This window comes from Dermacentor silvarum, chromosome 7, assembly GCF_013339745.2.
Source record: "Dermacentor silvarum isolate Dsil-2018 chromosome 7, BIME_Dsil_1.4, whole genome shotgun sequence".
NCBI lineage: Eukaryota > Metazoa > Arthropoda > Arachnida > Ixodida > Ixodidae > Dermacentor > Dermacentor silvarum.
In genome coordinates, this window is record NC_051160.1 from 163,535,742 (window position 1) to 163,550,992 (window position 15,251).

Consider the following 15,251-nt stretch of genomic DNA (forward strand, 5'->3'; position numbering starts at 1 on the left):
CATGGCAGCGTCGATAGCGACCGCAGTTTCGTCCGCACGTCTTGCAGCGAAAGGTAGTTTCGTTTTGACTTGGTGCGTGTGTCAGCCGCCTGCCTTCTGAACCGCAAGGTCGCCGTCCATGATCGCGTCGATAGCGGCCGCGGTTTCGTCCGCAGCGGTTTCGTCCGCAGTAGTTTCGCTTTTACTCAGTGCAAAGCTGTCGAAGATAAAAAGCACCGGCTACATCGCGATGGACGGACAATTTGTTGCCGAGCACCTGAGTGGCGAAAAAATAATCGGGATGTGCGCCCGTTGGTGCAAAGCGCGTCTCGGATGAAAACGCGCGCCGCGAAGGATGTCGCGAGGCCTTCGCCGCTGCTAGCGCTAATCAGTCATGAGATGAAGAGAATTTCAGCTTCCGCACTGGTCTTGTGCTAAATAGAAACAAGATTTGACGATTCATAGAGTAAATAAAAGCGTGTTGACGTAGTGAAGCATTGTTTGTTTTCTTGATACCCTCGACAATTCGACATTCGGTTAATTCGGGGGGGGGGGGGGGGGGGTTCCTTGGCACTTTATGGAGCTTAGTAGGGTTCCCTGGGATGAACGTACTTGAGAACCCCTGTATTAGAGCAATGAAATTGGCGCCAACGGAAGGAAAGCATGGCCAAGGATAGCAGTGGATTAGATGGTTGATAAGATTAGGTAGCACAGGATGAAGCAAAGCTGATGCAAGACAGGGGCGACTGTAGTTTGCCAGGAGAGGTCTCTGTGTTGCAGGAGGTGTCAGTCATGGCTGATGATGATGATGACTGGCCCTACCTGCGACTATGTCGGTGAGGAAGAGGATCTTGCTGGGATCCACACTGATGGCCTGGCTGATGACCTCGTAGCTCTTGGCATCAGTCTTCATCCCAGCTGTGTTGATGTCGAAGTAGCCATCCAGTAGCTGCACGGTGCATTAAAAACCCAAGGTCATCACAGATGACTAGGCACCACGTGATAAAAAATGGAGATAGATGAACTCCAGCATGCAACTAATGACAGAATTTCAGTCAACCATGTAATACCAGCTCACTACATTTAGTATAAGTGCAATCGTGCATGCAAAGCAAAAGCTACCTTTGCTCAAAAATTACGATATCAGTGACTCATCTTCAATGCAAACAACTGGAATGCTTTAACAAGGAAGAGTGTAGCCCATGATACATTACCGTTTTACTTAGACATCGGTTGGCATTGTTCTATCTTTGTGTGTTTCATTAGGCCATGGAATGTCACGTGTCATCATTGCATACAGGCAAGGCAGATTGCAAAAGAATTCTTTGCAAAAGTGTTTAGCGCAAAGTTGTGGCCCTTAGCTGTCTCAATGAATGAGTTCAGAGCTGTAGGAATCACTGAAATTTGCTGATCTTAATGTGACAGCTGTCAAGTAGGGGTGTGCACATAATCGAATATCACCAAATCAAATCGCATAGTGAACATTCAAATGAAATGTTCACTATTCATATATAGCATCCATAGCTGGGCGAATTTTAGTTCAAATTTTATCGGTGCAGTCAGCAGTGCACCAACAAAATTGCCATCCACCTTAATGCAGCACGAATCTACAAGGAAACGCATACGGGTTTCTCGGAAAGAAAGCTTTGCAGTTGAGAAAAAATTCGGCCTGGTCCGGGATCAGGACAAATTATTCCTCAACTGTGAAGCTTTTTTTTTTTTTTTTACTACCTGCTGTTCTGTAACGTCCAACTTTAAAGTGCACAAACATTTCGGCATTCCACCCCACTGAAATGCGGCCACCACAGCTGGAATGGAACCTGCGACCTTCGAGCTTGGCAGTGCAATGCCACTGCAGTGACTGCTGCTGACTGCTTAGGAGTCCCATTCAGTCATGGTGCGCACAGTGGCGTTGCGACTTGTTTTTGCCTGTTCTAGCCAGTAGCAGCAAGGAAAAAGCTGCGGACATTGGGTAAATGGAACCCTCTTCATGCTCAACACGCCACCATTTGATTTCACTGCGGCGACTATTGCTGCACACAACCTTTCTGCTGAAGGCACTATTATGAAGTGAAGACAGCGCAAAACAGCAAGGACATAGAATAACAATGGACACGATTAACATGTTTTACAGGATGTCCGACAGGGTGCATTCTGTCGGCCATGGTGAAAAAATAGAAATGGCAACAGTTGTTCCTTTCTCGTAATGCATGCAGCCAATAAATTATTTGTGCATGTTTTTTGACCCTGCAGTAAACTTGCCTGAAAAAATAAAACACATGTCTGACTTTACAATAGGCGTATATTTACTTACTCTGTAATTCTAAAAAGTCACAGAAAATGCACAAAGGATCTTCCTGCCACCTTAATGATCTTTCAATGGAGTCTGCAGAGCCTCACAATAAATTATGTTACTTCGACGCACTTGTGAAGAGTCCATCTTAATTCGTGACCTGAACGGCATATGAGACGCATCTAAATGTGCAATGGACTTGAGCTGTGGCGTTCAATTCACCGACCAACAACTATGCTTGCCAGTATGATTGTCACATAAGTGTGGAAAAAAGTTGCCGGGGAAAAAAACAACAACCTCGGAACAAGTTGCCCTGTTTTCAGGTCACATGTTCACCATTGTTGACACTAAACCATTGTTGACACTAAACTGTTTGGCTAGTGCTTCTACTAGTGTGCGGTCGTCAACCACTGCAGCCCTCATACAGGCACTGACCGTCGTGACATCACCCTCGGTGGTGTTGCCGAACAGCAACCGCTGGGCCTGCACGCTGCCCGACGAGTAGATGGCAAGCGTCAGACCCTGCCTAGACTTCCACGTGGTCAATGCGGGCACCACATCCGGGTAGAGCCTGCAACGATGATAGTGAAAAATAACTTGGGGGGGTTGTCCTGCCTCACACAGGAAGGTTTTCTGGGCAGAGCAGTCGAATCTCAATAATTTGAATTCGAAGGGGCCCAAAAATTAGTTTGAATTAAATGGAGTTGAAATCAAAGGAAGCTCACTGAATGGAGTGTGGCTTCAAGGCAGCGCGGCACGTGCTGTGGTGAAGCCACACTTCTAGGCAAAATTATCACTGCTGTGAAGCAACACCTCAGGGCAAAATCTGTATGTAGCCTGCGCCGCCCCAACTTGACGAATATTTTTTTAACACAGTACTTGGAATGGGAGACGGGAGCAGCGGCCGGTGCACGGCAACACTGGCGGGTCGGAAGCGCCGCCGCACGAGTTGGCACGTTGCCGAGAGCACCGCATGTTCAAATTAAACGCCCCTAACGCTTATGCATTTGAATTACTGGCCGTTTTTGCACATCGAAATACCCATAATTCTTGCAGGAACACAGCGTCAGTTCGAATAAGTGGGACGATCGAATCAAGCGCATTTGAATCAACGAGATTCCACTGTACTTGAGTGTGTGAGAAACAAACGCAAATGGCGCACGTGCACACCCCTGTCAGACAGGCACATTTAATGTCACCTTAGGCAACTGCGCTTTGCGATTAGTGTCATTCATAAGCTGCCAGAAAAAGAGATTTAGTGACATTCGCTGTAGAGTGCATTTCCCGAACTTGCTTTACTGCATCAAATTATGTAGCTTCCACAGCAGAACTTCAAAACTAAACTGAGAAATACTCAGTGTGGGCTCAGCACTAACTGTGAAACGCTGTTTTGCAATTTCAGATGTGTGAGCATCCCCGGGCTATCTGCAGTGGATAGAAAATGCCATTCTTACACTGCTTGCCTTTGTTGCAATGCTGTCTTGTGCTGGCTGGTGATGATTGATCATGCGAATGCAGTTGTAATGAATTACAGTGCATATACTCTAAAATTCATACAACATATATAATGACCCGTCTAATTTACCCATCAACATTGCCATCAATTCAAAGTGACACCTTCCTTTCCTATGCAGCAGTGCACCGACAAAGTGGCATTTGCTGCAGCCAAGTGCCCCTGCTCAATGTGTCAATCAGCTTGTCCAACTGACCAGAGTGTTGTTTGCGCATCTTGCATCGGTCTACCTCCTCTGACCGGGTTTTCAAAATCTACTATATTCGGTATTCGCACACCCCTAGTTATAACCAATAATGCAGCATTAGAAGCATTGTAGTATGTGGTTTATTTTATCAGAGAACGCATAGAAATGTTGACGGTGCATCAACCGTTCACTGTTATATCCGATACATTGTTAAAACCGGTATAAGTAGGTTCGACTGTAGGTGCAAAAGAATTGAGCCTTTCTGTGTCCCCACACAGTTGATTTTATTGATACTGATTTCTAACCTACACAATGACATATTTCATAGTAAAAGAGTACAAGTTGCTGCAGCAATTATTTTAGTCTCAGAAGTAGCCCACTTTTGACACACCAAACCTATAATAGGCTCTACCTATCTGAATCAACTGCTTGATCTGCAGTCTGACTTGAAAGATGCATAGTAGATTAAAAGAATTTAATTCTGGGGTTTTGTGTACCAAAACCACGATCCGATTATGAGGCACGCCGTAGTGAGAGACTCTGCATTAATTTTGACCACCTGGAGTTCTTTAAAGGGTGAACAGGGAATTAAACCAGCCAACTAGACTCATACGCAGAGACACGAGCACAGGACAATGCTGGATCCTGTCTTGTCTAGATTTTGTCTCTGTGAATGCATCAAGTTTGCTGGTTTAATTCCTTGTTCACCACATACCAACTCACCGAGCACTCTGCCTGACTGCATCACTCAGTAACAGGTCCCTTGAAACAGTTTTTGTCTTATGCCTAAACGCAGAGGGTATCTCTCAAGGAATGCTTTTTCACAAGAATTTCATGTCAGCACACTACAGTCAAACCTCGATATAACGAAATTCTCGATATAACGAAGTTTTGCGCTGCAAGTACAACTTCGTTATATCGAGGTTTGGCTGTACAGTAACACAGGTACGGGTGCTTAAATGTTACCCTCCCCTCAAGCCACGGCGTTCCCCTTCAACTTGTACACTGTGCAGCCATCGCTATGTCCCACCTCCTTTAAGCAGTGACGCAAGTGTTCTTTATTTCCACGCCATTTGATCCCAGTGTGTTCCCACGTTTCTTCCCTACAAATGCTGAACAGCGCGCGGTGGATAGAGACGCAGCGGCACTACGCACAATATTTGTTGCCTTTTCTTTTTCTTTCTTTTTAATGCTACATGAAGCGAAGAGAGGCGGATGCCGCCGCATTGCTGCGAGGGCATATGCAATGTAAAAACTACAAAGTATGTAGCTGTTTTGGTATTATTTCAGTTTGATAAGCACCTCATAAAAGGAAAATATCTAATACGATATGATTCTCTATATATTACACTTGGATTTCTTTGTAACTGTCAGCGGAAAAAGGAAACACTAACGCTAACTTGTGAATGTGGTGAAATGGTCTATTTATAATGTTTTCACTGCTCTATAACCTTAAAAAATATTATACATGAAAAAAAGGTACATAAACATCGAAAAACAAACCCACACTTTCTGCATAGGAGGCGGAGATGGTACCACTACACCAAAGTCAAACTTTTGCTTTTTTTTTTCTTTATTGCATCGAAATATCAGTAATGTCATGCGAACATTCTTTACATTACATTTAGACATACACAAAAAAAAAAAAACGCACACATGCTACACAGTCTAACGGTCGTTCAAAAATTGGACAAACAAGAACAAGCATCCAGATGAGAAATCCAATCAGGAACGGGATCGAAGGTTCCAACCACACAATGCACTTGAGCAGCCTCTTCTCCAAAGACGGAGCAGCTTCTACATAATAAATAAAGTGCTAGTAGCAAACAAGTCATATGGTGTATTATTGATTGCTTTTTTTTTTTTAAAGGAAGGAACTGGATACGGTAAGATGTGAGAGGAAGTTGTTTTTTAAAAGTTCTTTGTAAGATGTCCCAAAGTCTAACTTAAGATGGTGGCTTTCTGACGGACATTTTGACATGCTGTAAAGCACAATAAATTGTCATCGCGGGGCTGGTTTTTCCTCAATCACAATTTCTTGGGATATTTTTCTGTTATCATTCTGGAAAAATTATGTATAAAACTTGGCTCTCTGACAAATGCTAAACCTACTGTTACTGCTGAAAGCTGCTTTCCTTTTATTCAAAACTGCAGGTGACTGCTGCGTTGACCAAAGACGGTGTTGTTGACACTCATGTGCAGCGCTCGCATTTTATACAGGGTACAGTTGCTGCAATTTACCACTTTCCCACACCTACAATGCAAGATGAGCGTAATACAGTGTTTGTACCAATCATGTTCCTGCCGCTAACGAAGACATCGCTACTTCTATTTTCATGCGAGAACCCCTCCACGTTCCATCGGCTGCCCCGTTGCCAGAGCTGTAGCAGATGACCTTCATTCTCAGGAAGTGGTCCATTGGTTTGAAGAAACAGATTTATTACATTTGTGGATTTATTCTTAAGGGTACACAAATTACTATGCATATGTATGCCAATAAAAATAAGCTTAATGCAGCAGCATGTTTCGAGAATTACTGATCACGCAACGTGGGTAGCCAATAGACCTCTCCTGGGGTACGTCACACCGCGTTAGCGACGTCACAGCGTGCACACGTGCAGTGACCCTTGCTGGCAAAACACAGCCGCCATCGGCTTTCTGCGTAGCGCAGTCGTGCAATGCTTAGTGTAGGTGAACGCCACATGGAAGTGTGTTTTCTTGTTATTTTTTACCTGATTCTCCACAATTCTCTTGTCAGCTAGATTAGCAGTATTGTGTGTCAAAGATCATTATCATCATCATCAGCCTATACTTATGTCCACTGCAGGACGAAGGCATCTCTCTTTTTGCATAGAGAAACGGACCGCATTGTGTTGATCTGTGATGGATTGGGCGACGAAGAACATCAGTGTGTGTTAAACTGCGTAATAAAAATCTCACGATGCTGGCCTTTTTTACTTGCAAATGTGAACGTTGTGGGGATTGAGGGAGGCGCCGGTGCCACTACGCGGGCTTCACCTGTTCTGCCGTCCCTCGCCTTTTTTCCCCGTTCGCGCCCAACCGATTCTAGCGGTGGCGCTCCACAAGTGGTGGTTTGCGGTGAGGGCGGGGCGCTGACGTCACTACACAGCTGCGTCGGCTGCAAGCGGTGGAACGTGGCTCTCTTATCTCCGGGACCGGCGCAAGGTGCGTACATGCTTTCCTCTCGTCCGCCGACAGCTTTGTGACTAGGACTGGAGCTCGCGCACGGTGCCTTTGCCCATGCGGGGAGCACGTACTTTGTGCTGATCTTTTTCCCGACGCTAAGCCGACGAGCGGTGCCTAGGGCTCACGCGAGGTCGTACCACGCCGAGCCGCACTTGCCGAAAACCTAAGCCGAAGGAGATTGCCCGAGCTCTCGCGAGTTGACCCATTGGTTATCGCTAGAGCAAGTAGCATAGCCGCCGGGACTTTTCCTAGCGGCATGTTCCAAATTGAGCCTGTGCTCTCGCCGCGACGCGTTATTGTATTGTATTTTCGCCCATGGTGCAGGACCCCTTTGGTTCCCCGCCGTGCGGGTGTTAGTGCAGTGCTGGTGCCGACGAATTCAATAAACGGTTTCCGTCAACTCAGGGCTTTACTGTGCTTTTGCGTGCGTTGCTCGGTAGCCCCTTGCGGCCTCTGAGCTCACGCGCGAGCGGTCCTGGAGGCAATGGCTGACGCGGCCCTGTGGCTCGCTAAGCTCGAACCCGCGGTGGTTGGTCTCCTGTGAGACACCAAGGACCCACAACGTGTTGATCTGTGATGGATTGGGCGACGAAGAATATCGTTGGCTTTTACATGGAAGTGTGCCCCGTTTTTTGTGGTGGTAGAGCGCGCCACAAAAAACAGGGACGATCATCTTTGCATAGAGAAACGGACCACATTGTGTCGATCTGTGATGCATTGGGCGATGAAGAACATCGTTGCCTTTTACATGGAAGTGTGCCCCGTTTTTTTGTGGTGGTAGAGTGCGCCACAAAAAATAGCGACGATCATCATTGTGTAGGACCACACTGTGTGTGTGTGTGCATCCATGCGTGTGCGTGCATCCACGTGCATGCCTGCACATGTACTATGCGATTAGCAATACATCTCGCTTGCAAGACTGTGGACGCGTGTTACGTGTAATAAGGCTAGTTGTAGTGATCTGACACCGATAGAACTTCAGCACCCATAATTTTTGAGCAGGTGAGAAAGAATGAGGTATGTGCAGAAAAAAAAGAAAAAGCCTTCATTTGAGCACAATCTATTAATTGAAAGGTATAACTATAAATTAGTTCCTGGCATATTTTCACCACTGCGATAGTTGCGTGTATACATTTCACCACGGGGAATGCACAAAATGCAGACCGCTGAAATTATCGCATTTTAACGCAGATGTCATGGGCCTTAAGAGAAACTGAACTTCATTTTTTCTTTGTTATACTTACCTTAACAGCACGAACTTTATGCTGTGATGATGCACATAAACATGCAAAAGTTGGGTCTTATAAAGTTGAGAGCAGCAAAGGGAGGCAGCAGACACTTCGGATGCATGAGGCCCAGCGAAGTTACTGCACAACAGATTGTGTATTTATGCTTTTGCTTTGTACAAGCATGACCATGACTAATAATTAAAATTAAATTACGGTATTTAACATCCCAAGGCTGTACAGCGGCTTATGGGGAACACTGCAAGGAAACGCTCCGTACTAATTTTAGCCATGTGGGGTTTCTGATCGTGCTCCTAAAGCATGGTAACAAGTGTTTTTGCATTCCTCCCTCATCTGAATTTAGGAGCCGCCACTTACTTACCATACTTACTTACTCAGTACCTCAAGATAAGCTCTTAGTTGCTGTTAGGAATTGCATTGAAGAGAGTGGCGAATGTGATTTCCAAGACTGCTTGCTTTTTTTTAACGCTTTTAGAGTTTTATCTTGGTGTAACATTTATTGTCTTTAACGAGCAGCCTTTTCTAAAACGTAGAGGTGTATGTATTGGGTCTTGCGTGGCTCCAATTCTATGAGACATCTTTTTAGCTTATATTGAAAGGCGGCTTGATGTGGCTTTTTATGGTGGGAAGGTTCTTAAAATGTTTAGGTATGTCGATGACTTTCTAATTCTTTTAAAGAAAGAGGGCAGTTTCACTTCCCGTGGGAGTATTTTAGATGTTTTTATACAAGCAGAGCAGGGTTTGAGTTTCACTCATGACTTGCCTGGCACTGAGCGGCTACAGTTTCTGGATCTCAGGCTAAGGTTTAGCGTAGGCCATGTTTGCTGGGAGTATCTCCCATGGGTCAAGAAGGGTCTCTTGCCTTTTGACTTGTGCCCACTCAAAAATAGTAAAACGGGGCATCTCATTTCAATGCCTGGATGCTGCGCTCCATAAGTCGTGCTCACATAGAATCCAGCATAGCTTCGAAAATCAGATTCATCGCCTACTGGCAGCGGGATTCTCTGAGTTGCTTGTTGGTGTGGTGGCCAAATATCTCCTGCAGAAGGTAATGTACAGAGCTGGAGCGAAAAGGGCTGAGACCCAGCGACAGACAGCGAGACCCTTAGTCATGCCTTATTTGCATAAGGTCTCACACAACCTGAAGAAGGTCGCGAACAGGCATCGTATTCCTGTGGTCTTCACGGCTCCTAATAAGCTGTCTAGGCTCTACCCTCGAATTTGCAGTGACAGCAAACATGGCTGCCAAACCAGCCACGATAGCCGCTTTGTAAGGTATGCGACAGGGGTGGTATACTCCGTTCCCTTGTTGTGGGGGAAGGTGTGCATCTGCCAAACTGAACAGTGCATTAACGACCGGCTCAGGGAGCATGCACTAAAAGTTAAGAAAAAAGATGACAAATATGCTAATTTGGTTGCCCATATCACCACATGTGGTTGCAAGGCACGATTTTATGAGACCGCCATTTTAGGCAAATCTGCAAACTACACGGCTCGAGTAGCTCTAGAACCATTTTTTATCCACAAGAATTCAGCTATTTCTATAAGCAAAGCATCTGTTCTTTTGCACAGTGCCGAACTGGACTACTTGAACTCTGTTGTCTGAGGCAGATAGCAGTATTGTTCACTTTTTTAGATTTGTATTTATCACCTTCACATAGGGAAGGGGGCGTGACACTTGTGTACGTGGTTCACTCTATAAATCGGAGGGTGAGTCGATTGTAATAAACAGTTCGTAGTAGCGCTCGTCCGTGTCTGTCGTGTCTTCTTCGTGTGTATGTGTACTTATTTGCGCTATATCTGAAAGCAACCATCTTGACTTCAGTCAACCCAGAGAACAGGCTGGCTTCAGGAAAGGATATTCTACAATATATCCCACCCATGCCATTAGTCAGGTAACTAAGAAGTCTGCAAAGTACAACGAACCTAAATATTGTAATATGCCTGCCGTATAAACTGCAATACAGGTCAAGATCTTCCCCCAAAATTAATAGCTAAAGCCGCCCCTCGTCTTATCGGTCTTCAGCACAGTGTGAGTCGTCGTCTGGCCAAGTCAAGGTCAGGGGTCAATTTATATTCCAGTTTAAATGATAACATGACTAAAATCTCAGTATGGCTATTGCATACAAACAGACAGCCTAGTATATGTCCAAGAGCTCTGCAACAACGTTGTAGAGCTCTTTGAAGCAAGTGAAGCCACCCACGGTGCACGCAGCTGACCGCTGGCATAGCCTTCCTTCCAGACAAGTCCCTGCAGTGCCTTGAGGGGTGCCGCCTTGCGGTCAGTGTCCATCTGCCACAGTACGTTGGCCTCCAGCTGCGCAATGAGCGACTCCTTGGACATCTCCGTCAGGTCCCCCACGGGGGGTACCGAGCCCTTTGTGCCATCCTCCGTGTCCTGCTTAGCCTGCACCCAGTGCACAGAATTTGGTGGTGACGATCCCTCGTACAATGGCACAAATCCAATGTGGGAAAAAGTCTCAAGCCGAGTGGTAATATGATAAATGAATAAAACATATGTAAACAAAGAAATCGATGACAAGCCAATAAAGTATGCAAAATAAAGTAGCCAGCCTTGCATAAACAGGTAGAAGTAAAAAAACTTTAACATTATAAGTATACTTAAAGTCAAGGTGGCGAATAACTAAAATTTTGAATAGTATTATTGTTATTGTGAATTTGTTTTTCAGCTATTTTAATTTTATAATTTATTGAATAAGAAATAAGTCAATCACAGAAAATGGGAAATATTAAAGCCCCTTGTAGGAAACTGGTACAAATACGTACCACTTCGTGGCTGCGTTTCAGATGCCCGCAATGAGACAACGGGTTCACATTTCTATCGCTTTTACTGGTGCTGCCATCTACCCAAGTGTTCAAGAGGCTCAGACATTGTGTTTTACTTCAGTACAATAGCTAGCGCAAACAGCATAATTGTTTTTGCAAACGCCTTGTGCACAATTCGCTATCTGCTGTTGTGGAATAAAAAAAGAACATTGTGAGAACGCTACTTCAACATGACTGATAAGTGTCTTCTTTTATCGGTTTACTAATGGGTACCTTATGATTAATTTCCAGTTATAGCCCGACATATTTGGTGCCCTGATTGTGCAGTGTTTTCAATGAACTGTTCTCGGGCTTGCTTTTGGCTGGCAGTGCTAGAGCTTAGCGGACAGCATTCACACAGGTGAAGTCACACAGGTTGGGCATTTGCCTTCCATCACAAAGCGTAGGTCTAATTCACAAAAACGACGTAGCTTGCAAGGCATTCTTGGACTACTTTACTTGCTTGGCAATGGTAGTCACAATGTCGCACTGCCCGGTGTCATTGCAGGTTGCCGTCGCATCTGCGCAGCCTTGCTGGTGCGAATGTGGAGTAACACTATTCAATGCCTCTGGCAGTCAGAGATTCTAATATACCTAACTAAACAACTTGCAGGTCGCAGCCTCACACAGGAGGAGGCTGTTGCCCTCTTGTTTGAATTGCCTGCCAACCTAGAACTTAGTAAAGACGAGAGCATAAGTGACGAGGGGTTCTCCGCGCACCACGCACCACGCATTTTGCCGTTTATCACAGGACTCATGAGCAGCTGGTATATGAGATAAGAGAAGACCACCATCAAGCTATCACTAAAGGGCATGAAATTATATTTCAGTGGCTACCGGGACATACCAGCATTGCTGGTAATGACCTCGCCGACGAAGCCTGCTCATCTGGAAGACCGACCAGTCCCAATCCCCTTATCCAAGACCGACGCTGCAGGAAAACCTCATATCGTGGCTAAAGCTATGACACAAATATTGGTCTTCTCTTAACCCGAAGTGCCATCTCCACAAAATTGACCCATCCTTGAAGCTTCAAGTGCCATCAAACATTTCCCGCTCTGAGGCGACAGTATTGTGCCGCCACTGGCTCGGGGTGGCATTTACAAAGGCCTACTCGTTCCGCATTGGAATGGGGGATATGCCCAGGTGCGACTCTTGTGGAACCAGAGAAACAATTGAACATGTCTTATGTCTCTGTCCCCAGTTCGACGTCGAGCGTGAAGCTCTCCAGACAGCATTGAACCGGCTGGACTCTCGACCATTTTCGGCAATGAAGATCCTTGGACCATGGCCGTATGCGTCGATGGCACAGAAAGCCACGAAAGCCTTGTTGCACTACCTTAAGTCGACAGGTCTTGGCGACCGTCTGTAGACTTTGTGTGAAGCTTCAAATGTGCACGAAACTGTGCTCTCTCTATTTCCTTTCTCTCTCTTTTCATCCCTAGACCCCCTTTCCCCAGTGCAGGGTAGCAAACCGGACGTGCGTCTTGTTAACCCTCCCTGCCTTTCCTCTCTTCTATTTCTCTCTCTCTCTCTCTCCGCGCACCACGAGACTACACACTTGTTCTTTCGGCTTTCGCTTGGGCGTAGGAGGAGGATAAATTGTCGAACATACAGGACATTGCAAGGAATTATAGCCCATAAAAATCAAGTGGTGAGCAGATGGTAGGAGTGCCTGACCAGGTCAGAGTGATTGGCCGGTCAAAGGAGGTGTAGGTGGTGCTCTTTGGCACAGAAACAGATCTGAACGAGCCATCTGTGCAGCAAATGCCAACTTCCACTGTGCGTTGACTGTTTCAAGCCATTCCACAAGTAAACAGCACCAATGCCTTAATAATAGCGTTTATGTTAAGACATCTTTTCGATACATTCGCAAATTTCTTATTATAGATCTATATAATGAAGCAGCAAACGCGTATGCATAAAAAGGTTTGCTTGGAAATTTCTCAACTCCGACTAACCTTGTTTCATTTGAATGAAATATCTGTTAGTATCTCAAAATGTTTGTCTTTCTTGCTCCCAGTATAATATTTTCATTCTAAAACAATTTACTGGGTTTGATTTAAGTGCTTAACATAAAAGCTCCTTATTATACGCTGTACTGTCAGCGGTTCTTGCTTGTCAATTTTGTAGCTGACGGGAGTCGTTGCTCTGCTTGCCAACCAGCTAGCGGATCGCCATCTAATTACAAGAACGTCAATAAGAAGCCTGTGTACGATGGTGCAAATACCGCTGTGGAGTTTTACCTTGTGCATAAATGATTGCCATTTACACAATACAGGTTCACCGGAGAGGTGTACAGCAGCAACAATGCTGGTAGCGTCATCTTTTTGTGATGCATTGTGTACACAAAGAGCACATAAAACTTCAATCACCTTTCATATCCTACATATCTGCTGGCATAAGACGTGCTCCGCAATCGCCTACGAAACGCCAAAAACTATGTTGGTACCATCACAAGTTCGGCAATGCTGCACGCAAATGCGTACCACCCTGCGAGCTCTCGGGAAACGCCCCGGGCAGGCGCTGAGGGCGACCAGCGCTTCTGCCATGCAAGAACGTCGCTCATCAGTATTTTTCCTAACCGACCGCAACAGCGACTTCCGCTTCCTCGTCGACACAGACGCAGAAGTGAGTGTACTCTCAGCATCACCCGCAGACCACAAGCGCCCGAACACATCGCCTCTGCAAGCAGTCAACAACACGGCCATCGCCACGTACGATGCTCCCTAACCATCGCCACGTACGAAACCGCTCCCTAACCGTCAGTCAGGGTCTGCAGAGAACGCTATGATGGATCTTTATACTAGCCGAAGTGAAATTCGCCATCCTCGGGGCGGATTTTCTGCGCCACTTTGGACTGTTAGTCGACGTGCGTAACCGGAGGCTACAGGACCCTGTGTCACAAAGCGATGTTAAAGGCAAGCCTTCAAGACATACGCCGCTCAGCCTCACGCTGATCAAGCCAGCAGGCCCTCTTCGCTTCACTTCCATACTCAGCGAATTTTCTGATCTGACACACCAGCGCCAAGTGGGATCCCCAGTAAAACACGACGTGTTTCACCACATCACCACAACTGGACCACCGGTTCATGCTCGACCACGTCGGTTGTCGCCTGCAAAACTGGTGGTTGCAAGACAGGAATTCGACCATATGTTGGAGTTGGGCATCATCCAACCTTCTTCCAGTCCTTGGGCCTCTCCCCTTCACATGGTTCCTAAGCGATCATCGGGCGACTGGCGTCCTTGCGGGGACTATCGAGCGCTGAACAGTGTCACAATGCCCGACCGGTATCCCGTGCCACATATTCACGACATACTGGCAGGTCTGCATGGGGCCAAAATTTTTTCAAAAATTGATCTCGTGCGCGCATACCACCAGATACCTGTGTCACCAGAAGACGTCCCCAAGACTGCTATCACTATACCCTTTGGTCTAGTCGAATTACTGCGCATGCCATTCGGCCTTCGCAACGCGGGTCAAACGTTCCAAAGGTTTATCGACGGTGTTCTACGGGGCCTCAATTTTTGTCACGCCTACCTGGATGACTTGCTTATCGCGAGCACCACGGCAGAAGAACATGAAGCGCACCTGCGGATTGTTTTTCGGCACCTATCTGAGCACAGCGTTATCGTCAACGCGGCCAAGTGTGAACTCGGCGTGCCTGAGTTATCATTTCTGGGCCGAATCATTTCGAACTCGGGAGTACGGCCACACCCATCTAAAGTGCAGGCCATACAAGATATTCCACTGCCAACCACGAAGCGCCAACTACGCAAATTTCTCGGATTGCTAAACTTCTACCGCCGCTTTGTGCCTAAATGCGCACATATCGTACAACCACTTCACGGACTGCTGAAGGCAACGCAAGGATCTTCGAATGACCTGCCTTGGTGCGAAGAAGCGAAAAGGGCCTTCAACCAAAGCAAGCAGGCCTTGGCAAATGCGGCTCTCCTGGCATACCCACAGCCAGGAATTCCCCAGTGTTTAATGGTTGA

At 46.2% G+C, this 15,251-nt stretch overlaps 1 protein-coding gene across 5 annotated transcripts in view; it reads right to left on the minus strand.

The window, feature by feature from the left end:
* The window catches only part of LOC119458644 (enolase-phosphatase E1), a 93,388-nt gene that overhangs the window by 16,285 nt on the left and 61,852 nt on the right, over positions 1–15,251 (minus strand). For all 5 annotated transcript variants that reach the window (XM_049671337.1, XM_049671338.1, XM_049671334.1 and 2 more), the window contains 3 exons: positions 10,631–10,833; positions 2,708–2,843; positions 802–928 (listed from right to left, as the gene is read on the minus strand). In XM_049671337.1, the coding sequence (XP_049527294.1) occupies positions 802–928; positions 2,708–2,843; positions 10,631–10,833 (466 nt within the window). The remainder of the gene's footprint in view (positions 1–801; positions 929–2,707; positions 2,844–10,630; positions 10,834–15,251) is intronic.